At 55.2% G+C, this 27,945-nt stretch overlaps 9 protein-coding genes across 9 annotated transcripts; 6 read left to right on the forward strand and 3 right to left on the reverse strand.

Moving 5' to 3' along the window:
- Window positions 1-63: 63 nt before the first annotated feature.
- On the reverse strand, window positions 64-1,208 carry ISF_01984 (oxidoreductase, 2OG-Fe(II) oxygenase family; the record flags this gene model as incomplete). Its single annotated transcript, XM_018845591.1, has 3 exons — window positions 64-729; window positions 783-849; window positions 919-1,208. The coding sequence occupies 3 exons, from the start codon at window positions 1,206-1,208 to the stop codon at window positions 64-66; spliced, it is 1,023 nt and encodes a 340-aa protein (XP_018707314.1).
- Window positions 1,209-1,884: 676 nt separating this feature from the next.
- Window positions 1,885-4,360, forward strand: ISF_01985 (Aldo/keto reductase; the record flags this gene model as incomplete). Its single annotated transcript, XM_018845592.1, has 6 exons — window positions 1,885-2,400; window positions 2,466-3,533; window positions 3,593-3,660; window positions 3,738-3,870; window positions 3,940-4,103; window positions 4,162-4,360. The coding sequence occupies 6 exons, from the start codon at window positions 1,885-1,887 to the stop codon at window positions 4,358-4,360; spliced, it is 2,148 nt and encodes a 715-aa protein (XP_018707315.1).
- Window positions 4,361-4,526: 166 nt separating this feature from the next.
- ISF_01986 (HD domain protein) lies at window positions 4,527-5,365 on the reverse strand (the record flags this gene model as incomplete). Its single annotated transcript, XM_018845593.1, has 3 exons — window positions 4,527-4,616; window positions 4,685-5,045; window positions 5,115-5,365. The coding sequence occupies 3 exons, from the start codon at window positions 5,363-5,365 to the stop codon at window positions 4,527-4,529; spliced, it is 702 nt and encodes a 233-aa protein (XP_018707316.1).
- Window positions 5,366-5,909: 544 nt separating this feature from the next.
- ISF_01987 (hypothetical protein) lies at window positions 5,910-6,725 on the forward strand (the record flags this gene model as incomplete). Its single annotated transcript, XM_018845594.1, has 1 exon — window positions 5,910-6,725. The coding sequence occupies one exon, from the start codon at window positions 5,910-5,912 to the stop codon at window positions 6,723-6,725; it is 816 nt and encodes a 271-aa protein (XP_018707317.1).
- Window positions 6,726-7,598: 873 nt separating this feature from the next.
- ISF_01988 (peptide synthetase) lies at window positions 7,599-11,396 on the forward strand (the record flags this gene model as incomplete). The annotated part of the gene is made up of 1 exon (XM_018845595.1): window positions 7,599-11,396. The coding sequence occupies one exon, from the start codon at window positions 7,599-7,601 to the stop codon at window positions 11,394-11,396; it is 3,798 nt and encodes a 1,265-aa protein (XP_018707318.1).
- Window positions 11,397-13,622: 2,226 nt separating this feature from the next.
- Window positions 13,623-17,113, forward strand: ISF_01989 (C-1-tetrahydrofolate synthase; the record flags this gene model as incomplete). The annotated part of the gene is made up of 4 exons (XM_018845596.1): window positions 13,623-14,169; window positions 14,297-14,317; window positions 14,377-14,414; window positions 14,477-17,113. 4 exons carry the CDS (start codon window positions 13,623-13,625, stop codon window positions 17,111-17,113), a joined length of 3,243 nt encoding a protein of 1,080 aa, XP_018707319.1.
- Window positions 17,114-18,395: 1,282 nt separating this feature from the next.
- ISF_01990 (Cytochrome P450) lies at window positions 18,396-20,539 on the forward strand (the record flags this gene model as incomplete). The annotated part of the gene is made up of 3 exons (XM_018845597.1): window positions 18,396-18,502; window positions 18,767-19,389; window positions 19,461-20,539. The coding sequence occupies 3 exons, from the start codon at window positions 18,396-18,398 to the stop codon at window positions 20,537-20,539; spliced, it is 1,809 nt and encodes a 602-aa protein (XP_018707320.1).
- Window positions 20,540-21,765: 1,226 nt separating this feature from the next.
- Window positions 21,766-23,304, forward strand: ISF_01991 (hypothetical protein; the record flags this gene model as incomplete). Its single annotated transcript, XM_018845598.1, has 3 exons — window positions 21,766-21,854; window positions 22,295-22,525; window positions 22,608-23,304. 3 exons carry the CDS (start codon window positions 21,766-21,768, stop codon window positions 23,302-23,304), a joined length of 1,017 nt encoding a protein of 338 aa, XP_018707321.1.
- Window positions 23,305-24,607: 1,303 nt separating this feature from the next.
- Window positions 24,608-27,280, reverse strand: ISF_01992 (hypothetical protein; the record flags this gene model as incomplete). The annotated part of the gene is made up of 2 exons (XM_018845599.1): window positions 24,608-26,456; window positions 26,505-27,280. The coding sequence occupies 2 exons, from the start codon at window positions 27,278-27,280 to the stop codon at window positions 24,608-24,610; spliced, it is 2,625 nt and encodes an 874-aa protein (XP_018707322.1).
- Between the last annotated feature and the right edge of the window lie 665 nt (window positions 27,281-27,945).

A 27,945-nucleotide genomic window follows, 5' to 3' on the forward strand; every position in this document is an offset into this window, starting at 1 on the left:
GTATCACGGCGTGTTCTTTCCTCACATTGGTCAAATGAAGACGACGATTTCTAATGTAAATCTCTATTTCGCCCGCAACTGACTAAACCTCATCGAAACCCACTCCTCACAGGTCATTGGCGGCTCGGCCTCCGCGCCGGCCTCGTCTTGTTGGAGGCCGGGCAGCGCGGTGATGTGCGCCGACGGCGCAGGCCGGACCAGGAACGCGAAGCTGTACCGGTCCCGGACGTCCACCTGCTGCTGCTGCTGCTCGCCCGCCGGCATGGTGATCACGCGGTGCACTACGCTCTCGACCCTGCCGCCACTGAGGATCTTGACCGCGTCGCCAAAGTTGACGATGGCCCGGCCCGGCACCGGCAGCACGTCGCGCCACTGGTCGGCCGCGGCACCCTTGGGCAGGATCTGCAGCCCGGGCGAAGACGTAAAAAGAAACGTGAGGGAGCCCATGTCGGCGTGCGCCAGCTGCGGGATGCCAAACGCGGCGGCGCCGAGGGCGTCGGGGTACCGGAGCAGCCGGAGGAGGTCGAGCGGGGAGGAGGCCGGGTCGTGGTGGGACTCGAAGGAGTCCGCGGGGGAAAGGCCAAAGGCCCGGGACAGCGCCTTGAAGATGAGGTGCGTCGTGTCTAGACATCGCGAGGTCAGCTGCGCGAGAGATTCGCGATACTCGGCGACGACGGGGGGATGCTGGACGACTCGGTCTGGCGATTCCCGGATGGTGTCTTGAGAAATCTAGCAGAATCGGCTTAGTGGATAACTTGGACGGATGTGACGGGGGTGCGTACGGCATAGCTTTCAAAGCCGTCACGATGGCCTTTGATGCCGCCTTTGTTTCTACCGACTGGCTTGTACCTGTTGCGAAATGCAGTGTAAGTCTGGTGACGGTGATATACAGATGTATATTGGAGTGAAAGCACGAACCCATTCAACTTGAGGCTTCCCATGGTGTCAATGTCAAGTGCCAGCTTCTCTCGGATGGGCATGTCGAAGATGGCATGGCTGAGACGGTCCACGTCCTGGATGCTTTGATCCAAGCTCGCCTGTTCGCCTTGGTCAAAGTCCAGGTAAAAGATGCCATCCTCAGTAGCAGCGAGAAGGAGATGCTCAAGGGCCCGCGGATCTTCATTCTGCAGCTCAGAGCAGCTGATGGTACGTAGTGTCGCCTTGGACGACGAGTCGATGTTTTGTTGGTCAATTAGAGAAGGCGTCATCGTTACATACACGTACGTGTGTACAAACAAATGAGGAATAATGAAGAATAATCACGTCCTGAGGAATCAAACGCGGCTTTTGAATTTCATATACACCAGCCCATGCATCTTCTCTGCCCCGATGGGATTGTACGGTAGGAGAAGTAGTCGGTCTGCTCCGTGACTGAGACCTCATCCGCCACCACCACCACCAATAGTAAGCCGCACTATTGCAGCTTCTGCCACGCACGATGTAATGGATACGACAATTCTGCATGTACGGATAGTGCATGGCTATTCGATATCGGATGTCTAGAAAAAAAAGAAAAAAAAAAAAGAAATTGGGTCAAGGATGGTTAATATTCCTGTGAGACCTGTATAGGACAAGCGGGGAGCTGAAATGTGGACAAAGTCTTGGAAATGTCTACAACGTCCATGTTACCAGGAATCTGCCGAGTACGGACATGCTCGTGGACAAGGAAAGGAGGTCTCTCTGCATCTGCATAGTGAGATCGGATGAGCGGTGGCTGGCGTCGAGTCCATCCTCATTAACACCTGATCTGCGCAGTCGGCGTTCTGCATGTCGATGTATTGACATTTCGATACACCTCTTGAGCATTGCCCATATTTGTGTCTTGCTCCTAGTTACCTACAACAAGCTTTCCGCTTTCAGACTTACACCCAGCCGCCATCTACAATGGCTGCTCAGCATCGCTACTCCGCAGCCATCATCGGCCTCGGCTCCCGCGGCCAAAAGGCCTGGTTCGAAAGCCTGCGCTGCTCCCCCGACATCTCCGTCGACGCCGTCTGCGACAGCAGCGCTGCCGTGCTCGCCGCCTTTTCCGCGCGGAGCTGCTGCCCGGCCTACCCGAGCCTCGAGCGCCTTTTGGAGCATCACCGGCCCGACTTTGCCATCGTCTGCGTCCCGAACCGCCACCACCTGGGCGTCATCAAGCAGCTCGCGGCCGCCGGCGTGCCCTGCCTCAAGGAGAAGCCCATCGCCGGCACCGTCGAGGAGTTCCTGCAGCTGCGCTCCTTGGCGTCGAAGGGCAAGATCGGGGTGACGTTTCAGCGGAGGTGGCAGCCTAGGTACAGGCACTTCCGGAGACTGCTCGCCGAGGTTGGGAGGCCGCTGTCGGTGCGGGCGACGATGGCGGGCAAGTACGATCCGCCGAAGGATGGATGGCGAGTCCAGCACAACGTCGGTACCTTTGTAAGACATTCTCTTTGATCAATACTTGGTTGACCTTGTTTCTCATATAAAAACGTCGTTTCTAGGATGATCTAGGAGTACACATGCTGGATGTGCTTGTCTGGCTCTTTGGCCGTCCGTCGACCGTCTTTGCGCATTGCTTGGCCGACGGTCAGCCTTCTGAGCGAGACCGCGAGTCGCATGTCCTGATGACCTGGCAAGATTTCGAGCTTTCCGGCCACCTGTACGTGTCCGAAGTCGCTCTCGACAAGGAGGAATGTCTACTTGTCCGTGGGACTCTGGGATCACTGCATCTGAGGGACCAGGAGATTGTCCATTACGATTTCGGCGGTCGCCAGACCTTCAGAGTCGCCTTCCAGTCTCGTAAGCAGGATGTCATTGCAAGCATGTGCCGAGACTTTTGCGACTACATCTCTGGCGAGGAGAAGGAATTCTCGACCTCGATCTCGCAGATGGAGGATACCTTGCTCACGACGGAAGCAATCAATTCGTCTTTTGCTTCTCATGCTTTGGAGAAGGTGGCCGAAGTGCGCGTGATTGGCCGTCAAAACGGTCATGCGAACGGGTACCAGAACGGGCATGAGAAGGATCAGAATGGTCGTCAGAATGGCCATCTGAATGGTCATCACAACGGCTATTGGAACGGCCACGGCCACGGCCATCAAAATGGCAAACTAAATGGCTGCAATGGCAAAGTTACCACTATTCAGGGCAACGAAATTCCCAATTCCACCCCCTCCCAAAGCAATGGTAGTCTCAAGCCTGTCGATACCGATGGCGGCCTCACTATCCAGTCAGCCACAGAGTCCAACCACGCAGCGCCCAAGACCTTCCTGCTCAACAACGGATACGAGATGCCCGGTCTCGGATTCGGGACCCGGAAGCCCAAGAAACCAAATGAGACCTACGACGCGGTCCGAGAGGCGCTCAAGACGGGCTACCGACACATCGACACCGCCTTTCGCTACAACAACGAGGAGCAAGTCGGCCAGGCCGTGCGGGACTCCGGCCTCCCTCGCCAGGCCGTCTGGGTCACCACCAAGATTGACAACTCCTGGCATCATCGCGTCGCCGAGTCCGTCCGCATTTCCCTGTCCAGGCTGGGCCTGGACTACATCGACCTTGTTCTCATGGTAAGGAACCCGCCACAACAAACGAGCGCGACAACCGGAGTACTGACCACCGGGAGCAGCATTGGCCGTCGCCTGTCGATCCGGATGACACGAAACGGGCCCTTTCAGACTGGAACTTCATCATGACGTGGTAAGGCTGCCGCAGAGTTACATCATGCATCCTCCCGAGCGGCACGCCGGTGGACTAACGCAACGTTGGGGCAGGCAAGACATGCAGAAGGAGGTCCACGCCGGCCGCGTTCGGGCCATCGGAGTCTCCAACTTTGGCATCCGCAACATGAAGAGACTCCTGTCTCACCCTAGCTGCACCATCGTGCCTGCAGTGAATCAACTCGAGGTGAGACCTAAACCCTTGCTTTTTTTCTGTGTCTCGCAATCTGCCAGCAGCTGACAACCCCTCCCGAAGCTTCACCCGTACTGCCCGTCGACAGGGCTGGTCGCGTTCTGCCGAGAAAAAGGCATCCACTGCACCGCGTACTCGCCGCTCGCCTTTGGTCTCCGGGACCTCCACGGCCATCCCGTCCTGGAAGATGTCTGCGCGCGCACTGGGAAGACGACCCAGCAAGTCCTGTAAGTCCGACAACAAGGAACGACCATAAAGGTACTCGAGTCACTGACGGCAGGGAAGGATACGATGGGGCCTGCAGCGAGGCACGAGCGTGATACCAAAGAGTGTCAGCCCGGACAGGATAACGGCCAACTTTGAGGCGGCGGCCTGGGAGCTGTCGCCCGAGGACCATGCCGAGATCACCTCGATTGAAGGAAGGTGCCGGGTGTACCCGGACGACTGGCTTCCGGCTCAGGTGTTTTGGGAAGAAGACGATTGATGAGACAGGGCGGGGAGGGTGCATATTGTGTTTCTCCCGTCGTTTGTGCTAGGCCTTATGCGTTTCCCATAGGTGCCAGGTTTATTCGTCGCTCTCCTTAGGCAGGATATTTTGCTTATAAAGTTTTGAATTTATTTTCGCATCCAATAGTCTCATGCCACCCCTCTTAGTAAAGTTGAATTTCCTCATCCCACCATTTCGAAAACGTGAGGATCCTCTGCGTCCGTTCCTTTGCCAGTCTCCTTCCCGTATTCGTCTAGACAAATCCATCATCAGTAATGGCCTCCTTCACCATCGTAGTCCAAGCACCGTCCTTTCACTCACCTTCATCATCGACTCCAGCTTCCCCAGCTTCTCCGTCATGTGGTCCCGGGAAAGCTGCATGTCCGCCAGCGGCATCTTGGCACCGCCAAACGTAAAGGCGCGCCCGATGCCGACCGCCCCGATGGCGTCCAGCCGGTCGGCGTCCTGGACGATGCCCAGCTCCGGATGCGTCGCCAGGATGGACAGCGTGTGGCTCGGATCGCGAACCTCCGTCGAGTACGAGACGTTGTTGACGACAGTCACGACGGCGGTCGCGAGCGGGCCTTGGACGTCGACGCCAGCGTCTCCCAGGATCCGGGTCAGCTTCGAGTCCCAGGCCGCGCCCTCCGCATACTTCTTGTCCGTGACATCATGAAGCAGCCTATATGCAGTATTTGGTATGAGTAAAGTACTTGATGAACAGGGGCGACGTCAGTTGGGCGAATCGTACGCGGCCAGGATCACAATGACTGGGTCGACACTGGGATGCGGTGCATCATCGCCTTTGCTCTCGGCAGCCATGATTGACTGCGCCAGCGCTACGACACGCAAGACGTGGTTGAAGTCATGAGAGGCGTCGAACCCGGCCATGTGCTCCTGGACGGAGCGTGCAACCGACCCGAATACCTGGTCCGTCTCGGGGAGCTTCTGAGCCCCGGATGCGCCGCGGGCGGCCTGCAGTATCTTGGACAGCGCCTCCATTGTCAAGCAATTGGATAGTGGTGTGTCAGTACGAAAGCAAGTTCGGGATAAATTCTGTCGTGCGCGCACCGTGCTTACTGGAGTGATGGGTGAGTGAGCAGGAGGTGACGGTGTTTCTGGCACGAGAGTACGTACTGTCTTGCCCCGGCGTAGTGGGTTCAGACATGGGCGACCTGAGATAGTTTTTCAAAGACCTAAGTCACTCTGGGTATGGGGACTAGAGGGCGCGAAGAGAAGCAGGATCAAATTGCGAGGGCAAGAGTAGTTGCCTGCTTGCTTCTCGGTGGCGAGCTTCCGAGATGGCCTCGCTGGCCCGCCTGTCTTAGACATATGCACTCTACCGCAGCTGGACATGCAGCCCAGGTTGCATCGCGCAGGGTAAGATCTCTGCCTTGTTTTGCGACGGAATTCTTCGGCCTGCGGCTAGCTAATATACTTTGCCCAGCATGGAGCACACCACTTCGAGCTCCTGTTCATAAAATGTTTCGTCCAATGCCTCTGGCCCTTTTGCTACACACAGGCCTCAATCGCCGAGACCACCAAAATGGACCACATCAAGAACAGCCTCTACAATCTCGACGTCACGCCTCGCACTCGGACCACCCCGATGCGCGTCCTTGCCGTCGGGCCCTCCCGCTCCGGTACCGGCTCCTTGCGCGAGGCCCTGATCCAGCTCGGCTACGACCACACCTACCACGGCTTCGATACCGTGCTCCATCCCCCGGACGACATCCTCTGGCACCGGCTCCGGCTGAAGCGCGAGAGGCTCGGCCCGGGCTCCCTGACGGCCGCCGACTTTGACCAGGTCATCGGGCACTGCGCCGCCATCACCGACCACGCCGCCGCCGCCTTCGCCCTCGACCTCATCGCCGCGTACCCGGACGCCAAGGTCATTCTCAACGTGCGCAAGGACGTCGACGCGTGGCACCGGAGCGTCGCCGAGACGCTCATACCGCTGCACCGGAGCTGGGCCTTCTGGGTACGCAGCTGGTTCTGCGCCGAGCTGTTCTGGGTCCAGGTGAGCTTCATGCGGGGAAACTGGAGCGCCTTCTACAGGGGCGACTTTGACAGGAACGCGCGTTCCGTCCTGAAGGAGCACTGCCGAGCGGTCAGGACGCACGTCGCCCCGGACCAGCTGTTGGAGTGGGAGGTGCAGGACGGATGGGGGCCGCTCTGCGAGTTCCTCGGCGAGCTGGAGCCCGATCGACCCTTTCCCACGTTGAATGCGGGCAGGAATTATGCAAAGCTCTACCGTGAACGTATTGCGCGGGCCGATCGGAACATTCGGCAGTTTCTCACGGGGCTCGTACTCGTTGCGACGGTGGCTGCTTCTGCTGCATACATTGTGCGTCGTAATTGAAACATACCTTAGCTAGTAACGTTATAAAATGTCGATTATAGCTTTCCAAATGTTGTCACGCCAATTATCAACACGACCACGCTTGGCCGTTGTTTATTGCACATCATGTTGAAACATGTGTCAGTTGGCCAGAGTCTCGGCAGATAGTGGTGACAGCTATACAATATAGCTTCACTTGGCTCCATGTGCGCCGCCCGACGCTGCCCGATGGCTGCAGATGAAAGCGGTCGCGATAGATGCAGCTCTGCGCGGCAAGTCTTGGGCCGAGACAGTAAATTGTAGGTTATAGCCTCAAGTGGATCTCGAATCGCACTCGAGATGCAGCAACAACCCACCGTTGCTGAGACATTGCGTATAACTATTTGCGCCACGAGTGTCCCGGCAGGCTGATGACCCGGAGATGGTAGACCGCAAGTCGAGTTGTGACTCTTGGCTGATGCTGCACCGCATGCCGCCTGCTCCATGTGCGTTGCGTGCTCCCATGTACTCTCAGCACAGTTTCATCGCCCCGGTCTTGTCTCGAGATCAATACGGCGAGATAAAATAACCGACGGTAAATGAGATGATACGTCGACGTCCCGAGCCTATCCGTTGTCGGCGGCGGCTGTGTTGGAGTGGACTCAGCTACTATTGTGTCTTGATGCAATGGAGGAGTGGACTCAGCTACTCCTGTATCTTGATGCAATGGAGGAGCGGACTGCAGCTAATCCTGCTTTCCGATGCAATCGAGTACCTGTATCTCCAGTCGGCTGCATTTGCTGCAAAGGAGCGGGCTAGTGTGTGCGCAAGTCCTCAACATCATCACTGCCTCTGGGAATTTACCTGAATCTGCGGTCAGAATACACCCGTAAAATCTGCCTGGTAATCATCATCATGGCCATAACCAAAGAAGCATACCTGGGACCAACAACGCCAGAATGCGTCGGCGATGGACGCATGCTGCTGACACTGTCACTCAAAATCCGTCCCGAAGCTACATATTCTTTGCCAAAAGCTCTTCAATTGGCGTGGTATGCTGTCCTCGGCGCTTACACGGGCTCAAAAAATGTCAGCTTTGACCTTCTTCAACTTGACGACGAGACCGTCATCGCCGGGCAGGCTGCTGTCGGCAGCACGGTCAAAGTCAGCCTTGCGCGACACGACACTGTACTGGTTGCTATGGACAAGATGTCGCAACTCGAAAGCTACACCGGCGGTGAGCCTTCCGACACCCTAATAGCTCTCTCCGAAGCAGAAGCACTAGCACCTCGGAGCCAGACGTACGCGCAATACCATCTGGCCGTTGAGGCTTTGATGATGGAGGAACTGGTGCATCTCCGCGCCGTCTACGATGCCTCGGTGTGGTCCTCAGAGACGATTCATTTTACATTGCATCAGATTCATCATGCCATGGACGTGATGGCTGAATCATTGTCGGTGCCAGTTTCCGCATTGCAGGAGATCGGCGTTGAGAGCCAGAGGCAATTGATGGACTGGGATCGAGCGCAACCGTGGCGACCATCCCTGGAGACTGTATGGCCTGCAGTCGAAAAATGTTGCAAGAACCATCCTCACAAAATGGCGATTGAGTCTTGGGATGGCCGGATCACATATGGCGAGCTCGAGCAGCGGGTCTCTGCCGTTGCCTACAAGCTCGCGCAACTCGGGTTGCAGCCGGGCGCATTTGTAGGCTTGCTACTGGATAAATCAGCAATGGCAACGATTGCCATCCTTGGAGTCATCAAGGCTGGGTATGCATTTGTGCTGCTTGACTCGTCGCAGCCAACCCAACGACTGAAGACCATGTGCTCAATAACCGCCGTTGCGACGATCGTGGCCACACCAAGGAACGCAGAAGCAGCCTCGAAGCTTGGGATAGCCTACCACTCGACAGAAAGCTTCTCAATGTCGGCGCCCTCGAACAGTATGTTACATACCCAGCCGCAGGCCGGCAGTCCCTTGTATGCCGGGTTCACCTCGGGAAGCACTGGCGAGCCCAAGGGATTTCTCATTCAGCACGGGAACTTCATGAGCGGTCTTGATGAGTACTGTTCAAGCCTAAACCTCGAACTTGAATCGAGGGTGTTTCAATTTGCTTCGTACTCATTCGTTGTCAGCATCACAGGCCAACTGGCGCCTCTCACTCGTGGTGCTTGCCTGTGCGTGCCATCACAGTCCCAGCTTGAACATGACCTGGCAGGTGCGATTCGAGATCTTGGAGCAAACTGGCTTGCCATTACCCCTTCTGCTGCCCGTATTCTAGACCCTGCGGAAGCTCCGTCTCTTGAGACAGTTGTCATGGTCGGAGAGGAGATGTCGCCATCAGACCTGGCCAAATGGAGCCATTTGAATCTGTACTCGCTCTACGGCCAGTCCGAGAATTCCAAGGGAACCATGATTGGCGCAAAGGCGGGACGACATGCCACGAATGGTATCGGGATACCATTCTATGCCAATGCCTGGATCGTGCATCACGAGGATCACGATATTCTCCTCCCCATTGGGGCGGAAGGCGAGTTGGTTATCGAGAGCCCATGCCTTACCAAGGGATACATCAATAACACTGCCCAGACTGAAGCATCGTTTATCACAAATCCTAAATGGGTGAAGAGTATTGGGCGAAAAGACAGTGTCTGCATCTTCAAGACGGGCGATTTGGCAAGGCGCAATGCAGCAGACGGCTCCTTCCAGCTTCTCGGGAGAAAGGGTACGAGGGTCAAGATCCGCGGCCAGCGCGTGGAGCTCGGCGAGGTTGAGCATCATATCCGACGATTGTTGCCTGGTGCTAGAAGCGTCGCTGTAGACATTGTTTGTGCAGCCGAAGATGCGCTTGAGGAGTCACCCATCCTCGTTGCCTTTGTCCTGATGCGCGCAGGACCGGGCGACAGCAAGGGCGCACATCTGCTGGCTGCGCCAACATTGACGTTTCAGAAGCAGTCAATGATGCTGCAAAGCCTCTTGAAAGAGGTCCTGCCTTCGTTCATGGTACCGACGACATACGTCGAGTTGGCCGTGCTCCCAAAAACGAGCACGGGCAAGCTGGATCGGCGAAGAATGCGCGAGGCGGCGGCGGCAATGAGTCGCCGGGATCTCATCGGATTCTCTGCCACGCGGGCTACCTACAGGGAGCCAGGTACAGAAGAAGAGACTGCCATCCGGGACCTCTGCGAGCAGGTCCTTCAGCTATCCAGAGGCGAAGTTGGTATGGACGACACGTTCGTGGATCTCGGAGGAGACTCTCTCATGGCGCGCCACCTAATCACCCGCGCCAAGTCAAAGGGGCTATCAATATCACTACAAGAGCTCTTTCAACCTGAAACGCTGGCTCAGATTACACAAAACACCCGGGACAGAACAGAGCACGAAGCACCCCAACAACTCAGCAGCCCCGAGGCATTCACTGCGCTGCGGCAAGACTTCATGGGTAATCTACCGGAAGCGCTCTGTAAAGATGATGTTGAAGATGTATTGCCCACATTGCAAACTCAAGCAGCGTATGCTTCAAGTCGAGTGGTCGATTGCTTCCCGCTGCATATTTCCGGGTCGGTCGATGCAGTGCGGCTGCGTGGCGCCTGCCAGGCCCTCATCGCACGGCACCCAATCCTGAGAACTGTTTTCCACTTATTACAGGAAAACTTAGTTCAAGTCGTCCTTCGAGAGGTACATGCGCCTTGGTCGGAGCACAAGTGCGACAGCTGGACCGCGGCCGTCCACTGGGTGGAGGAGCTCTGGACACAAGAGCTGAAGAAGCGATACGACATCGGCAAGCCTATCATTGGATTCTCTCTCGTCACTGTCGAGGCAGATGCGCGCCATATACTCGTCATGCGATTGTGCCACGGGCAATATGATGCGCTCTGCTTGCGGCCGCTCATCAAGGACATGTGGGCGGCATACCAAGGCGCAACTCTAGCAATTAAGCCAGAGTTCCGGATGCATGTGGAGGAATGCTATCAAAGACGTACTGCGCAAGCATACAACATATGGCGCGGCATCCTGAAAGGCTCTCAGCCGAATCTCCTGTTCCCGCAGGCGCCGGCGGCGGATGATGAGGCCACGCTCTCATTGACGACGCTGCAGCTGCCCGAGATCCGCCCGCTCGCCGGTGTAACCGCAGCTAGCATGGTGAAGGCGGCCTGGTACGAGGCACTGTGGCACGAGACGCGGCAGGAAGACCTCGTCTTTGGGCAGTTCCTCCACGTGTGGTCCGGGGCCGACGACGACGACGGTGGAGGCGTCGTTGGGCCGTGTATGAACGTGATTCCGGTGCGCGTCCGACCATCACAGGGCCGTACGCGACGCCAAACCCTCCAGGCTATCCAGGCCCAGCACGCCGAGACGGCGTCGCCGGCCGACGCGCTCGGCTGGCGCGACATTGTGGCCAACTGCACCGACTGGCCCGCGGCGACAGGGGCGGACTCTGTCGTGCTGCACCAAAACTTTGACCGCGATATCGAGGTCATCGCCGATGGCATAGTCTGTAAAAAGGAGACGCCGATGCTCTCGCACTGGGCGGTGTTTCCCCTGCTGCTGGTGACGCATCCGAGAAAGGGCCGGCTGGATGCCCTGCTCCTGATGTCGTCGAGGTATCGAGGCTTGTGCGACCCAGTCACCATGTTGAACAATTTTGCGAAGGCGTTGGAGCTGCTGGAGAGCCATGCAGATGAGGCTGTTAATGGCGAAGCGCTATAAATGCGGGCATGAGGACGCAGCTGCACACGAACTGCCCTGGGAAGAGGTTCCCTGTTCCAGTGATTCTGCGGTTTAAAACGTTCGGCCAAGTAAAGCAAAACCCGTCCGTCTACGACAATGAACATGACTGTTTTAACGACATGCTGTCTCCTGTGCAACAAAGTTTCTGCTGCGCTCATGCGGGGTGGTGAGTATGGTGAAAGAATTTTTTGCACTAGAGGTGTAGGGATTGTCTGAGAACAGTTTGAAGCACCTTCTAGCAAAATGCCACCGAAGCCTTGCGAGGCAGCTTACGGCACATAGTTGAACCTGGTCGCGCTGGTTGTCACCCGAGAGCTAGTACAACATGGCAAGGCTCATCTCGGTTCCGGGGACGTAGTCTGCGAGTATTGTCCCTTACGACATTCATTCTGTAAAATTTGACATGTTGAATCGTGTCAAAGTCCAACCTTTGTTGCGAATGAGAAACGGGCCAGGGATGTGACCAGGTTCCCCGCACCGAAGCCCGCCCGGCCCGGCTCCGATCACGTTGCGCTGGCAAGCCACCGGCAACGACACGTATGTAGTGCGGCAAGCTGCAGCCGCCTCTGTAAGTCTTGGACATGCGCGAACTTAGTCAGAGGAATTGGCAACAGAAAGTCATAGTGTCGCAACACCCACACATGATTCTTTCCGTGCCAGGATATTTCCCATGTATCACATGGCTCGGCAGCGGCAGCAGAAGTGAACCAGGACGGCAACAAGTGGAATTCCAAGGCGCTGACAAGGGCATAGTACTGAAACACCTGCGATGTTTGCTAACGGATGAGATGCCAGGCATTTTGCTAGGGATTCATAGCCTTCCATTTGCTGCGGTTGGATGACAGACTGGCCAGTCTCAATGTAAAGCAATGCTTCGTTGGAAGTCAGCGAAGGGGTGGCGTTGCCATGTGTTCGGCAGTAATTAATTCAAAATTAGTCTCCCTTGGCCCAGAACTTGGGAGGACTTTGCATGACGCATTAGTTGGTAGAAAGTGCCAATGGCATGCACTCTAGTCGATGCTTTACTGTATTCTGTGTGTAACAATGGGCGGCTGCGCCGGCCACTAACCAGCCGGTTCATTCGAGGAAGGAAGACAAGTCCGTGACGGGAGATGGCAGCGCTGCACTGCTTGTTTGACGATGATGCTTGGTTAGTCCTGCGTTCCCAGATAGCTACTTTCCCACTTACCACCGCCAATTCAGATCTGACACTGTACCGTTGCTTCTGGAACCTGACATGAAAGGCTCCGGTATCAGCTTTGATCATCTCACACGGTCTCCTAGCACAGCCTAATTATAGCGCACCCCAGCATGGTGGCGTTGGTGGGTAAGGGCAGCTGCCACCCTCCTGGAACGCGGCGGGACACGGCTGGAGCAGTGCGCCGGGATGCCGCATTGTCGTTTGTCATAAGATTGTGCCTTTGACAAAGAGGTGGGAGGGCGTCAGCCATATGGCTCGGAGCGTTGTACGGAATCAGCGGAGATTGTGAGGTTAGACGGTAGGTCACCGCGTCCAGGGGGTGAGCAGCTTACGAAGTTATGCCGTCGCTCGACTTCCCCGCATAACTAGCAGGCTTCTTGTGCATAACTCGCGTGGTATATATAAGACAGAAGTCATCCGGGTTGGGCTTGTTCGGCGGGGGTTGGCTCGGTGACCTCTTCTGTCCTCCACAGATCAAAAGGGCGGAGCCTTTGCCGTTGAAGAACCGAAACGAGTGGAACAGCGACGAGCCGAAAAACAAAAACCTCAGCTATCAAAGGGACCCGAAAGAAAAGGCGAAGGCGTTGAAGAAAAAAACGCCGATACCGTCATCGAGACTTGTTTGTCACAGTATCCGCAGCGGATCTCGACCGACAAGGGTTGCCGAAGCCGAAGAACAGGCAAGGAGTCAGATTCGGAGGCACTGACGAACCAATTGGGTGAGGGCGACAAGCTTTTTCGAGCCCTGAGGCTTCTCTTTTCCACCGTTCCGCCCGGGAGGCCAGCCAGTGCAGCCGAGTCAGTTCAACACTAGACTGGGCGAAGCAATTTTTTTCCTCACGCGATCGTTGGTCGAGGTCGGCGGATTACGAGACTAGACCAAAAGCTTGGATAGTCATTGAACCTTTTTTTTTCCCTGGCTGTTGGTTTTGTTTTCTTCTCTCGTCCACGAACGAACGGCAAACACACACGCACCATCGACGTTAGACGACAAGTCAACGACCATGTTCTGCCGCAACCAGGCGAGCGCTGCCGCGAGAGCGTGCGGGAGATACGGACAGCAGGGTATGAGGCTCAGCAGCAGCCGATCGATGGGCGGCAGCAGCAGTAGCGGCAGCCTCATCAAGGTGGTGTTGTCGCCAACCGCGTCGAGCTCAAGGTGGTTGTCTGTGGCTGCTGCAGGCGACGCTGTTTGCAGCTACCCTGGAACCTTTTCCAGCTTCAGCAGCCCTGTAGCGGCCACTGAAGCTAGCGCTAATAATTTCAATCCCACCCCGCTATCTGCCCCTCCTCCTCATTCTCCCGCCGACTGCTCGACTTTTTCTTCCCGACGACGTCCTCACGCCTCCGAGTCGGCTCTTCCTCTCCTCCCCTTCTCCCATCGTCGCCGAGGTACAGGACGCTTCTTCTCTACCACACCAGCAGCCATGGTAGCCACCAAACTCGATGGCAATGCCATTGCCAAGAGCATCCGCGAGCGCATCGGCCGCGAGATTGCCGAGTGTCAAAAATTGAACCCCCGCTACCGCCCCTCCCTCAAGATTGTCCAAGGTACGAATGCTATCAATGTTGCCACGAACCATGCCTTTATCTGCATCAATCATGCCCTTTAAGCTCGACATCTCCTCAATATAGTCTTACATCTCATTGAAAAGCTGCTAACTCGCTCTCACCATAGTCGGCGACCGTCCCGATTCCAGTTCGTCTCAACTCCCGCAATCACCCAACCCACCCGCAAACTCACTCACATCCCCGCAGGCACCTATGTTCGTATGAAGCTCAAGGCTGCACAAGAGGTATGCTCACTGCTATTCATCCGCCCCCGTCTAGCGCGACTCAGCTTTCTAATCCTCCGCAGGCAAACATTGACTGCGAGCTCATTTCCCTCCCCGAGTCAACTTCCGAGCCCGAGATCCTCGACCTGATCCGCCGCCTTAACAACAACCCCTCCGTCAACGGCATCCTTGTCCAATTGCCCCTGCCTGCTCACCTCTCCGACTACGCCGTCACCTCGGCAGTCGCCGACGAAAAGGACGTCGACGGCTTCGGCACCACTAACATCGGCGAGCTCGCCAAGCGCGGCGGCACCCCCATTTTCACACCATGCACCCCCAAGGGTGTCATGCACCTCTTGAAGGAGGCTGGCGTCGAGCTGGCTGGCAAGTATGCCGTTGTCATTGGCCGCAGCAACATTGTCGGTAGCCCTGTCAGCTATCTGCTGCGCAACGCCGATGCCACCGTCACAGTTTGCCACTCCAAGACCGCTGGTCTCGAGAACCACATCAAGGCAGCCGATATTGTCATCGCTGCCATTGGCTCTCCTCACTTTGTCAAGGGCGAGTGGCTCAAGGAAGGCGCAGTTGTTATTGATGTTGGCACCAACTTCATTCCTGACGCTAGCAAGAAGTCTGGCCAACGCCTCGTCGGTGATGTCGAGTTTGAGTCTGCTTCCCAGGTCGCCTCCGTCATCACCCCCGTTCCTGGTGGTGTCGGCCCCATGACTGTAGCTATGCTTCTTGAGAATGTTGTCGAGGCCACCAACGTCTTTTTTGAGAATGAGAAGCTCCGCAAGACCGTTCCTCTGCCACTCAAGCTCCTCGAACCTGTGCCTTCCGACATTGCCATTTCTCGTGCCCAGACGCCGAAGCAGATCACCCGTATTGCCTCGGAGGTTGGCATCGCTTCTCATGAGCTCGAGCCCTACGGCGCTTACAAGGCCAAGGTTGACCTTGGCCTTTTGGAGCGTCTTCAGCACCGCAAGAATGGCCGCTACGTCGTCGTCACCGGCATTACCCCCACTCCGCTCGGTGAGGGCAAATCTACCACCACAATGGGAATTGCCCAGGCTCTGGGCGCTCATGTTGGCCGTGTGACTTTCGCCAACGTCCGTCAGCCTAGCCAGGGCCCCACCTTCGGTATCAAGGGCGGTGCCGCTGGTGGTGGTTATAGTCAGGTCATCCCCATGGACGAGTTCAACATGCACTTGACTGGTGATATCCACGCCATTACCGCCGCCAACAACTTGTTGGCAGCTGCTATCGAGACCCGTATCTTCCACGAGAACACCCAGAAAGATGCCGCGCTCTTCCGTCGTCTTGTCCCACCCAAGAACGGTGTGCGCAAGTTTGCTCCCATCATGTTCCGCCGTCTCAAGAAGCTCGGCATCGACAAGGTGAACCCCGACGACCTCACCGAGGAGGAAATTGGTCGCTTTGCCCGTCTTGATATTGATCCCGAGACCATTACCTGGAGGCGTGTTCTCGATGTCAACGATCGCCACCTCCGCGGCATCACCGTCGGTACCGCCCCTACCGAGAAGGGCCAGACCCGCGAGACTGGATTCGACATCTCCGTTGCCAGTGAATGCATGGCAATCTTGGCCCTCAGCACAAGCCTGGCTGACATGCGCGAGCGTCTCGGTCGCATGGTCGTTGCTACCTCTCGCAAGGGTGACCCGGTCACTTGTGATGATATCGGCGCCGGTGGTGCCCTGACTGCTCTCATGAAGGACGCCATCAAGCCCAACCTGATGCAGACGCTTGAGGGTACCCCGGTGTTCGTTCATGCTGGCCCATTCGCCAACATTTCCATTGGCCAGAGCTCTATCATTGCTGACAGACTTGCTCTTAAGCTTGCTGGTACTGAGCCTGATGAAGATGTTAACGAGAAGGCTGGTTTCGTCGTGACGGAGGCTGGCTTTGATTTTACCATGGGCGGCGAGAGATTCTTCAACATCAAGTGCCGCGCCTCCGGCCTCGTTCCCGACGTTGTTGTCGTCGTGGCTACCGTCCGTGCTCTCAAGGTCCACGGAGGCGGTCCTCCCATCGCCCCCGGTGCTCCTCTCAACGCCGTCTACAAGGAGGAGAATGTCGAAATTCTGCGCGCTGGCTGCGTTAACCTCAAGAAGCATATTGCCAACGCTAAGTCGTTTGGAGTGCCTGTCGTTGTCGCCATCAACAAGTTTGCTACCGACACCGATGCCGAAATCCAAGTTGTCCGTGAGGAGGCCATCGCAGCTGGTGCCGAGGATGCTATCCTGTCGGACCACTGGGCCAAGGGCGGTGTCGGGGCTGTTGACCTGGCCAAGGGTGTCATTGCCGCTAGCGAGAAGCCCAAGGAGCTGACCCTTACATACGATCTCGATGGCACGGTGCAGGAGCGCATCGAGGCCATTGGCAAGAAGATGTATGGCGCTGCTGCCGTCGAGTTCAGCGAGCTGGCCCAGAAGAAGGTTGACACGTACACCAAACAAGGCTACGGCAACCTTCCCATCTGCATTGCCAAGACCCAATACTCGCTGTCGCACGACCCTGACCTGAAGGGTGCCCCTACCGGCTTCACCATCCCCATCCGTGATGTCCGAATGGCCGCTGGTGCTGGTTATCTGTACGCCCTGGCTGCTGATATCCAGACCATCCCCGGCCTTCCGACTGCTCCCGGCTACCTCAACGTCGATGTTGATTTGGAGACTGGCGAGATTGATGGCCTCTTTTAAGGGACGAAGCCCTGCTCCATCATTTTTTACTAACAATATTTAAACACCCAAGTTCTTTAACACTTTGACTGGGGTTCATATGCATTGTCTGCAAGACACTCAACGTATCATTTCTAGCATTTTCGGGAATTGAACGGGACTTAAGGGGGAAAAGAGGTTGGGGTAAATGAAATGAACAAATTTATCCAAAGGGGGGGCATGATATATATTTCTTCAACAGCAAATGGCGTAAATATCCCGCACAGGTTTTCGTATTTTTTTTTTTCGAATAGTTTCCTTTATACAATTTTTTCATTACAATGTTTTTGCCTTATTCATGCCAAAAATGTCTCGCGGCACAGCACCCATCCCGTGTAAGTGAGACTTGCAGGCCGGGCTGGCTCTGCCCACCGGGAGAGGATGGTTGCGTGATATGCGGTCAAAACAGTTCCCGTGTTGCGGGCTCAGCTCATGCAGTGATGCAGAGACATTCATGGATCAGCATACCGGATCTTTTGAGAACCCCCTCGAGCAAAATCTACTTGCCCCCGCGTCCCTGGGATGGAGAGGGCGCGAGCGCGCTATTCATTCCTTTCATCCGCTCTTCTTTTCACTCTTCTGTTCTATTTCCTTATTACGGGGGTTTTTCCCCCTTTCTTGAGCAACATGTAGGCGAGCAAGGACCCTGGCCCTGTCTCCGCGAAGAGACAGGAAGGAGAGGAGGGGGCAGCCAGGGTTGGGTGCATTCATTGACGCGGTTGCTCAACACGGGACAAGGCCTGGAAGGGCATGCCAACGCATATACACACTTGGCGATAGGCGAGGAAAGAAACGTATTTGGGCGAGCTTTGCATGTGCTTAAGTGAAAGATACCTCTTTGTCGGGTTAATAAAACACAGAGGGCAGCGCTGCTCTTGCGTGGATGGGCACGGAGAACCGGACCGAGCGACGTTTGACGCTACATCTTACGGGGTATACAGTACTTAGATGTACGCGTATCTACCGTAGATTTGACCCGAGGATTTCTCCTTCCCAGAAGAGGGTGTGCAGCTGGGCCCAGGGAGCTCTCATAATGTCATGCAAGGACGCCACCTAAGGATTTTTGCAGGATTTGCGGGAATGCTGTACGAGTATCCGGATTTGTTTGTGCTTGTCGCACCGCACCACACCCTCTTCATCTCTCGAGAAGACGCTCCTCAGGTATATAATGCCGATTCCCCCACCTCATTGTCCTACTCTCTCTCTCTCTCATTTCACCATAGGTTTTGTTTCCTACCTTGCAGCCCTCAACATTGCATTCATCATGGGCGCCACTGTCTCTGCGCTGGTGCTCCTGTGCCTGTGTGTGGCGGTGAACCAGGTGATGAGTCTGCTGCGCAACATCTCCGAGGCAAGGAGGAGCGGCTTCCGGTACATTGTAGTCCGTATGTATGGCCCTATGGCGCGATGGATTTTGGATACTGTACCCACAAAGCTGACACGTGCGGTGCTTCTTCAACCGAATAGCATGTATTATACGATTTCCAATTGGCCATCACCTCTACACATTGGCGAGAACCATTGTGAATTGGGTCTCTCTGCCTGAGGGGTGGCTTCTTTACGTCGAGTCAGTCTTGTTTTCGTGATTCAAGGACAGAAAACCTTCCAGGATTCTCACTTACATAGTAATGTCAGGGCCATGATTATTCACCAGCCGTACTACAACCGACACCTGTGGCGCGACTGGCTCGGCGACGCCTTCATTATTGTCAGCCCCGGCCTCATGGTGATGCACGTATCCAACGCGGAGCTCAACCACTGGATCATGAGCCAACGGGAGCGCTTCCCCAAGTGGACGCCCGCGTACAAGGTGCTTGCTGTGTTTGGCCCGAATCTCGTTGTTACCGAAGGTCACGAATGGCGACGCCACCGACGGCTGGCGTCGGGTGCGTTCACTGAGTCCAACACAGCGCTCGTTTTCCAAGAGTCTGTACGACAGAGCCTGAGCATGCTGCGAAAATGGACAGGGGATTCTCAAGGGGTGGCGGGGACGGCGCAAGAAAAGCGCGCGGGCGGCAAAATGCTGTTGTCTGTCCACGAAGACGCAACCAAGCTGACGCTACATATCATCAGCTATGTTGGCTTTGGACTGCGAATGCTCTGGCCGTGCGAGACACAACCCGAAGACACAGATGCGACGTTGACAAAGTTTTCATCGTTAACGGCGCCAGAGGGTTATCAGGTCGCGTTTTTGGATGCTATCGGGGGTGTGCTGCATCATATCATCTACGTGGTGATATTTCCCATATGGCTCCTCGGTACGTCGCGACTTTGGTGTTGCGGGATGCTAGCAGCGTAAGGAGGAACGAAACACTAACGAGAAACGCAGGCTGGATGCCGCTCGCGAGCGCAAGACAAGCTGGTCGGGAGGCACGTGATTACCTGAAATATTCAAACGAGCTGCTTGAAAAGCGACTGCTCGAGGATAAGCAAGCCGGAGGGGAGATGAAAAGTCTCGGCATGGACTTTCTAGGCCACCTGGTGCGGACGGGCAACGACGGCACTGCACTGGACCGCGAGGCCATTATTGGTAACTCGTTCATCTTGCAACTGGCTGGGCACGAAACGACGGCTAACGCGTTGTTTTTCACAATCGTCTTCCTGGCATGCTTTCCAGAGGCGCAGCGGCGGTTGCAACAAGATTTGGACGAAGTGCTGGGCGACACGGAGCCGAGTGCGTGGGAGTATGCGAAAGTGGTCCCCGCCCTCCTGGCGAGCAATGTTGGGGCGGCCATGTATGAGACTTTGCGGTTGCTGCCGCCAACGGTGATACTACCCAAGATGGCAGCGCAGGACGAGGCGGTGACCTTGGACGGGAAGCAGTACACGATACCTGCGGGCATGCCGGTTTTCCTCGGCATTCTAGACACGGCACGGGACGCACGATACTGGCCAACGCGACCGAGCCGGTACGCAACGGGAAAGACGGATATTGAGGACTACTTGCCAGAGCGTTGGTTCCGGAAATCCAAGCAGGAAGGCCAAGGCGGAGCGAAAAGCAGCGTGGCGGACAAGGACGAGGAAGCCTCGTACGACAACATTGCGGGCCCCACGATGAGCGAGAAGTTGTTCCGGCCGGTGGCGGGAGCGTACGTGCCGTTTAGTGACGGGGCCCGGAGCTGCATTGGACGACGGATCGCGCAGACGGAGCTCATGGCGACGCTGGCGGTCCTATTTCGGGGTCATAGTATTGAGCTCGCGGTGGACGATGGCGGGGAGGTGGAGGACATGGCGGATGTGCGGGAGAGAAGCGCGGAACGGGCGTTGTATCTTGAGGCGCGATGTGTAGCATTGGAGGCTCTCAAGACGGCACGAACGACGACGACACTGAAACTGGCGGATGGGCAGCAAATTGGACTGAGGATTGCGAGACGTGGAGAAGAGAGATTTGTGCGGTGGATGGATTGATTGACTGAATTGCTAGCTTTGGTGCCTGCATGTGCATGTATGAAGGATGGCTTGATGCAAGATATATTACGGCTGGACGATGAGGTTTCTCAATCGGAGTGAGGGCATCTTGGTTTACGGATAGACGCTAGTTTTTACATGATTATGGCGCTGCCGACAGCCGATAAACCAGCGGGGGCGGGAAGCAAACGGAGGGACCCGACAGATGGCAAAGAAAAGAGGTAATCCTGACTGGCGGAGGGTTGGCAGTGGGCAGCTGGCAAGTGGACTGGCAGCTGGCAGTCCGGCTGGTCGCGTTTGCACGCGTCGCAGACAGGCAGAGGCACGTTTCAACCCTTGTCATCTCATGTCTGCCACCCAGGAAGATTTTGATTGGGTAATTTAGTCTTCATTTTTCTCTTCGACAACAGTTAGTAGGCCATTCATTCTCACCGAGAGATCTGCGGACTTGAGCCAGCCTTCCAATCAATTACTCTTCGTCTTTCATCTTGCGAAGTAATAAAAGCTGTCCCGCCCAGTCCCTCTGGCAACAACACACCCCCGACCCGCTATAACTTGACCATACACACCCGCTGCTTTCGGCCATTGGTGCTGCTTTCTCTGCTGGTGTTAGTGCTGTGGACGTCGACTGCCGACGAGCGCTAGACGGTGCTGCAGACACGCCCATTTCCTAAAACAATCAAGGTAAACAACAAGAGCTTTTTAGTATGGCCTCATCGCAACCAGTCAATCAGTCGTCTTGTATCGTCTATTGGTTCCCCAGCCTCCCCATTTTCTTCCGCTTCTTTGGCCTTGTCAAGCATCCCATTTGCTTTCCGTCATTCCACACCCAATCGTCCATTTTTTGGCTCTGTGCTGGAAGCTGTCGCGAACAAGGTACCTGCGGAGCTGGTAGGTAGGTACTTGCCCACCGCCGCCCACCTGCCCATAATCCAAGGTCCTCTCTTGCCTACTTACCTGTACTACTTCTTTCCCCCCCTCCCATCTCCCATTTCTTCCTTCTCATCTAAACAGAAAAGCACAATCGTGTCATTCAATCTGTCTCTATTTTTTGGGGGCTCTCTCGCGTCACCTGTTCTCGCGACACTTTTACCCACACAAAAACTAACATATCTTCTTTGGCAAGCTTCAAATAGCTTACTGTGCATTTCTTCCTCCGGTAAAGGCAAACAAAGGACTTGGACGAATTCGCGCGCTCCATCTCGCCGCCCACCTCCGCCGCCGCCATGTCCGCCTCAAACAACACAAACGCCTGGCTCAAGGCCAAGAAAAAGACCGAGCTCACTGAGATTGCTGACAAGATTGGTCTCAAGAGGTGAGTTTTTCCTTTTCATTTTTTTCCTTTCCTTTTCACCTTGCGCTCCGGGCTTTAGTTGGCGCAACTTGCGGTTACTGCTCCTTGGCCCTTCTGTCGCGCCACCGCCCCCGGCGCGTTTGCTCTGCCTGCATCGCATCGCATCGCATCGCATCGCATCGCATCTCCTTGCGCCAAAATGGCTCCAGCTTCTGTCGCCACCAAACCCGTCGCGTTCGCCACCAAGGCCCCGTTGCGCGCATCCACATGACATTCCCAGCTTCGTCGCCTTGCCATGGCGATGCGCTTTTTGGTCGCGCTCCCCTTCAACATGCTCTGCAACCTGGCTGCGCCTTCCCTGACATGTGCAGCTGTCCTTCAAGCTTATCCACTGCAACGCCGCTTATTGCGCCTCGTACTGTTAAACCGCCCGTGCTAATAAGCTAACCACTTGCCTGCAGCTACAAGGACCTCAAGAAGAGTGATCTCGAAGCCGCCCTCGACGACTTCATTGCCCAGCATGCCTCGCGCTTCGCTTCCAACCCCGATCTCGCTGGCTACTTCACCAGCCGCTCCAAGGCTCTCGGTTCGCCTATTAAGAAGGAAAAGGACACTGTCAAGGAGGAGGTCGAGAAGGGCCTTAAGGTTGCCAAGCGCAGAGTGACCAAAGTTGCTGAAGAGATTGCTGCCGAGTAAGTTGCACTCACTACTGTTTTGCTCCCCGGCGACTCGTGTCGTAAAAGAGAACAGTTCACCAACATCACGTTCAACCAGGGCCAACTCGACCGCCGTACTTCGCACTCCCGCTCGCAGTCTTTCCCAGGTAGCCTCTCGAGTCCCTCTTCCTGCTTCTCCTGCCGACATTGCCTTTGCTGTTGACCGCTCCACTGTCGCTATGCGCAAGCGCGTCGCCTCCATCTACCAAGAAAGCGGCATCACTGAAGCCTCTAACGCTACTCGTGAGACTCTCAGCACCGTCACGAGTGTTCTCTTCTCCGTTGCTGCCTTTGAACTCTACTATATTCGCCCCGCCATTCTCGCAAACCGCTTTGCCTTCACTATCCCCGCCATTTCCGCCATTGGTACTAGCGATTTCAACGTCTACCTCCCCGATATGTTCCTGCTCTTGACCTCGAGCTTTTGGTCTCCCGCCCTCACCTGGGTCTTCACTGCCATTCTGGTCCCAAGCATCTTTGGCTACTTCTTTAACATCTCTGCTAACAGCCATTCTGGCCCCCGCACCCGCGCCCGCGCTCTGAACGAGACCGTCGTTGATCCACTTACCTTCAGCATTGCCAAGGCCCTGCTGTCCTACGTCGTCTATGCCCAAGGTGTTACTTTCTGTGGCCTCCTCTCTGAGTTCTCCGTTGCCCGCCTCAACAACGCCGTATACGGTGGCTATCAGGGCATTCTGGTCGGCACTGCTATTACTGGGCTGGTCGCTATTTATGACGCTGCACTTAAGAAGTAAAAGAAGAGAGATGAAAACTACTTCTCAGAAATGCCCTTGCGCATTATCTTACGGTTTGCTGTTCATGAACACTTGCTCAGCTTGCTTGATGATGTACGAAGCTTCTGTTGCCTTCTTCTCTTCTCCTTTGCTCTGTTTGACACGACTCCGATGAGTTCTATCCTTGGAGCCACACCAATCACACGGCTCCCCCTCTTTATCATTTTGGACACATACTCGACGAGTCGACTTTGCTATCCTTATACACATCACAGTCTTTTGACGTTTATTTTCTGCCCTAAAGTCTAGCTAGTGTTCGGCTTCTACAACTTCTCGAGCCAACATCTGTGTTCGCGCAGGACTGGGCGCGCAGTCTTTCTCTGCTGACTCCAGGGGTGATTCTACGGCGCTGATGGCGTCTGGCGTGGGAAGGTAAACTTTGTTCTGCGACATTTATTTCATGCCTAATTCTTCGATACCTTTTTCATGTTGAGTTTATCTGTTTAATGAGCTTTGCTAGGCGGGTTGATTAATGATGGTGGCTTGACGCTACAATCTGGTTGTTGGACCACGCATGCAGGTTGTCTACCCGGTGGGGATGGTGCGAGTGCTTTCCGGTGCAGCATGAGATATTGCTGCCTTGTTTGGATGTCTAGCGATTATGTCTATGCTTTGCTGCTTGGTTTTGATTTGGTATTCATGTCTAGTCTGCGATAAACGTCTCTGGCGATTTCTTGTGGGATTGTGATGCTGGGATGAGCGGGTGGGAATTGGGATGGGTAGCGGCCGAGAACGCAACAACTTTGGGAATAACTGGAAAAGAATGGGGCTGGTTACGGACAGGAAATATAGGTGTTGGGAAAGCGACGACAAGCGAGCGAGCTGGCTATTGCTTCCTCTTCCCCCTAGCTTAGATGCTTCTTCATGCACCTACTTTTTGTTCTTATCTTTGGACTTCGCCGTGGTCCCGGAACAGGAGGAGGATTCGTCGTTGTTTAGTTGAACCTTTTTAGCCGCTTTACTGAGTTGAAATGCAAGCACACCGCCTTCGAACCCGACTCTTGAACAGAACGTACCAATGCAGTTTTTGGTCAGTAGAAACAATCACAGATATATAGAGTCAGCCCCTAGGCCTAAGTCAGTCAAAAATAACTTCAAGTAGAAGCAAAGAGTGTTAGAAGTCTAAATTGTGCTAATAGGATCAAGACAAGGGTAATAAAACAAAAAGAAAGGATAAGATATGCTCAATGGTTTCTCTCACTTCCTCCCTACACAAATCGCTGTACAAGCAAACCCCGAACACGACACCAGGATGATATCCTCACTACCGTTCATCCGGGTCTTCAAACTTGATGGGGTGCAGCAGCATACTCCGCAGGCACATCCGCCCCGTGCCCCCCTCCCTGGACTCCTCCTCCCGCCCTCCGCGCATGGTGCCACGATTGCCCTCGCCGCCGCCCCGGCCGCGGCCGTCCAGCTGCGCGTAGCCGAGCCACCGCCGCCAGAGGAGGCCGGAGAACTCGCTGTTGTAGTACCAGCTGACACCCTTGTGGTTGTGCTCGTTGGTCAGGTCAAACGGGCTCCCGGGTCCGGAGGTGGAGTGGTCCTGGCCGCCGTTGAACGCTTCGTCGACGGCGCCGCCGAGTGGGTTCCACGCCCTGTCAATGTACAACGGGTGCGGCGCGTAGGCGGCCTTGAAGCCGTGGTGGAGCGCCACGCTTGGGGGGAACATCTCGGCGAACATGCTATGGTGGTGGCGCCATACCTCCTCATGCATGGCAGCGAGAAGCCGGCGGCTAAGTCGTGAAGCCGTGATGATGGCGCATCGTCGCGGGGGATTCGATGGGTAGCCCGTGGTATCATACGCGAAGACCCAGCCGGAATTGTCGGCGTCGAAGAGAGGATTGAGCGTAATGAGATCGGCCGGTTCGCCAACGCCACACTCGCTTTCGTCCCTGCCAACGGCACAGCTTGCGGGGAGGATGGACTCGCCGCGCTGCTCATGGCGTAGGGGGCGCTTGCCGTGAAATTGCAGTGGCCCAAGGATGTGCTGCCTTTCTTCATCGGTCGTCTGGCGCTCCACAGTCTCCGTGAAGTTGTCCCAATCTCCGTGCAGAGCCGGAATGTAGTAGCGGGCGCTGCGCTCCCACAGGCGAACTCGTGACTGCTTATCTGCCCACTTGCCGAGGCGATCAAAGAGCTCGTAGTAGTTCCCGAGGAATCTCATATCCATCTCCCAGTTCCAAATGTGCTCGTACTCTTGGTGCTGCATAGAAAATACTTGCAGGGGCAGGTGTGCACTGCGATAGACACCATGAATGTCTGCACCGCTGGGATTCTGGATTGGCGCGCTGAATTTCCCCGGATAGAACAATCTCATCTGAGCCTCGCTCCACATAGACACCATGTCGTGAAACTCTGGAGGCACATTTGTGTCCAAGATTCTTTGAACCGTCACGTCGTCCGACCAGATAGGAGCTTCATCGTCTCGCACATGCATCAAAAAATGCACTGTATATTCGCCTCCAGACTTGAGAGAGACTTCCGTGATGAGGGCTCGGAAGTTGAGGACAGCGAGATAGGTCCATTTAAAACCAGTATAGAGACGGATAACGATAGCCTGTCGGCTCTTCTTGGAGTCACTTGGAGCCTCAAGTTCGTCCGTCTTGGGGTCGACTTGGCGGTAGCGACTCCAGTGGCGCTCAGAGCACCGTTCCTGTGCATTCCCCCAGTCCACGGAGCTGTAGTCTATTTGGCCAGACTTTTCCCAAACAGTGTCGCTGTTAGAACTTTCGGTATTCAGACCAACGCTTGTTCCGCCCTTAGCCAAACGATAGCCAAGGCCGTATGGACCATAGCGGCCGAATCGGTCAAAGCAGATATCGTCGCGCATGCCAAACAGGCTGTAAGATCCGAGAGCGGGGTCTGGCATGTGTCTGGGGACGCCATTGTAGGCGTATAAGTTGGGTGCTGGAATTTTGTTCTCTTTGTCCAAATAGCACGTCTGAATACTGTCGGATTCTTCGTATGGGCTGTACGGTACCGGCTTCGGAACCTCCTTTCTCAGTGGAACTCGGCCTTTGAAGGGGCCGCTGCGCTCGGGATTTGGATACTCTGGATTGTGAAGAGTCTTGCTGACAAGTGTCTTGAGCCCGTGAAAGTAGGCATTAAGACTAATTTGTTAGTTGGCAGCAGGTGGTATTAATGTTTCGCGTACGTACTGAGGAAAACGAAGCCAGGGCATTCTCTTCAGATTCTCTAGCTCCTGTTTCAGTTGCTCCGTGTTTTCGCCTTCCAAAAGAAGGTTCATTTCTGATTCCTCGGCATTTTGGTTGTATTCAGGGACGTCTTCATCCTCCAATTCCTCATCATCTTGCCCGGCTTCATCGGCATCTGAGACGAGATTACCTGTGCCGGACTGACCGCCTGCATGGCTCTTGGATCCTTTGCCGTTAGATTTTTCAGATGGTGGCAACTGAGAATTAGCACTCCTCACGTCATCTGCCGCGGATTTTTCATCATCCTCGCCGTCTTCTTCTTGATCGGCGACACGGCTCTCGTCCTGGCTGGGGCGCTTCTCGTTCTTGCTCGGTGTCACCTGAATTTGCAACTGGTCTTGACCCTTGCTGGCGGCATCGATTATCCGCTGGGCTTCATCGTTTGCCCAATCCTCGCCGTTGTCTTCGTAGAAATCTTCGGTGGTCGGCTCGTTGGTGTCGAGGAATGAAGCGTCAGTCTTGGTAGTACCATGCCCAGAAGCAATAGGTTGTACGGTGCCGTCATGTTTGCCAAACAGAACAAACGCAGCCATGAACAAACTCAGCGCAGTCCAAATGATGATACGCTTGTAGAGACAGTGGCCAAGTGGATTGCGTAATTTGACTGCCATCTTCTCAGAGACTATCTCCGAGTAAGGAAGCAGTGGTTCACGTTTGCGATCCATGGACACTGGAATCGAGTCGCTGCTGAAGCTGACAAAGGAGCGTTTGGACTCCATTTGTGCTGAATTCGAGGACTACTGGCCTCGTTTGCGTGGTTGATGTAAATGGGCTGGTTGGTACGTTCAGCCAATGTGCACGCACATTACCCCGACAGCTGTTTCGAAAAGCCGAGAAGGATGTGGATAAAGAAATAGGCCACGGGAAAGAAAAATGGGTAGTAAAAATATTAATGAAGGTTCGGTGGAAGAAAAGACTGAGGAATAAGTTCAAAGGAAACCTGCTCGATGTAAGGAATGGATCGGCATCGGATTGTGACAATATGTGACCAGACAAGCGTCAGTGCTGTGATATCGCCTATGTAGGGAATGGAAAGACGGCAAGCCGTCGGAAGCAGTAGAAAAAATGAGGTAGAAGGAACCGTCGAGATAGAGAAGATTGTCAAAAGAAAAGAAAAAAAGAACAAGAAATAGAAGTGTAGATGTGAAGTTGAAGGGGACGCCAACTGGGCGGCGGGTGTTTGGAAGTACTACCTGTTGAATGGATGGACGGACGAACCGGCAGCTGGCAGCTGGCAACCTTGCGGATCTACAGCCGAGCCGGCAAGCAGCAATGAAAACTCGAAACATACAAAATATTGGGGCCGGAGACACGAAGAGACCAAGTTCTCCATGTTACCATCATGGGGGCGCTTGCTGGGCCATGGATCATCAAACGATAGGTT

The sequence above is a fragment of the Cordyceps fumosorosea genome, assembly GCF_001636725.1.
Source record: "Cordyceps fumosorosea ARSEF 2679 chromosome Unknown scaffold_3, whole genome shotgun sequence".
Taxonomy (NCBI): domain Eukaryota; kingdom Fungi; phylum Ascomycota; class Sordariomycetes; order Hypocreales; family Cordycipitaceae; genus Cordyceps; species Cordyceps fumosorosea.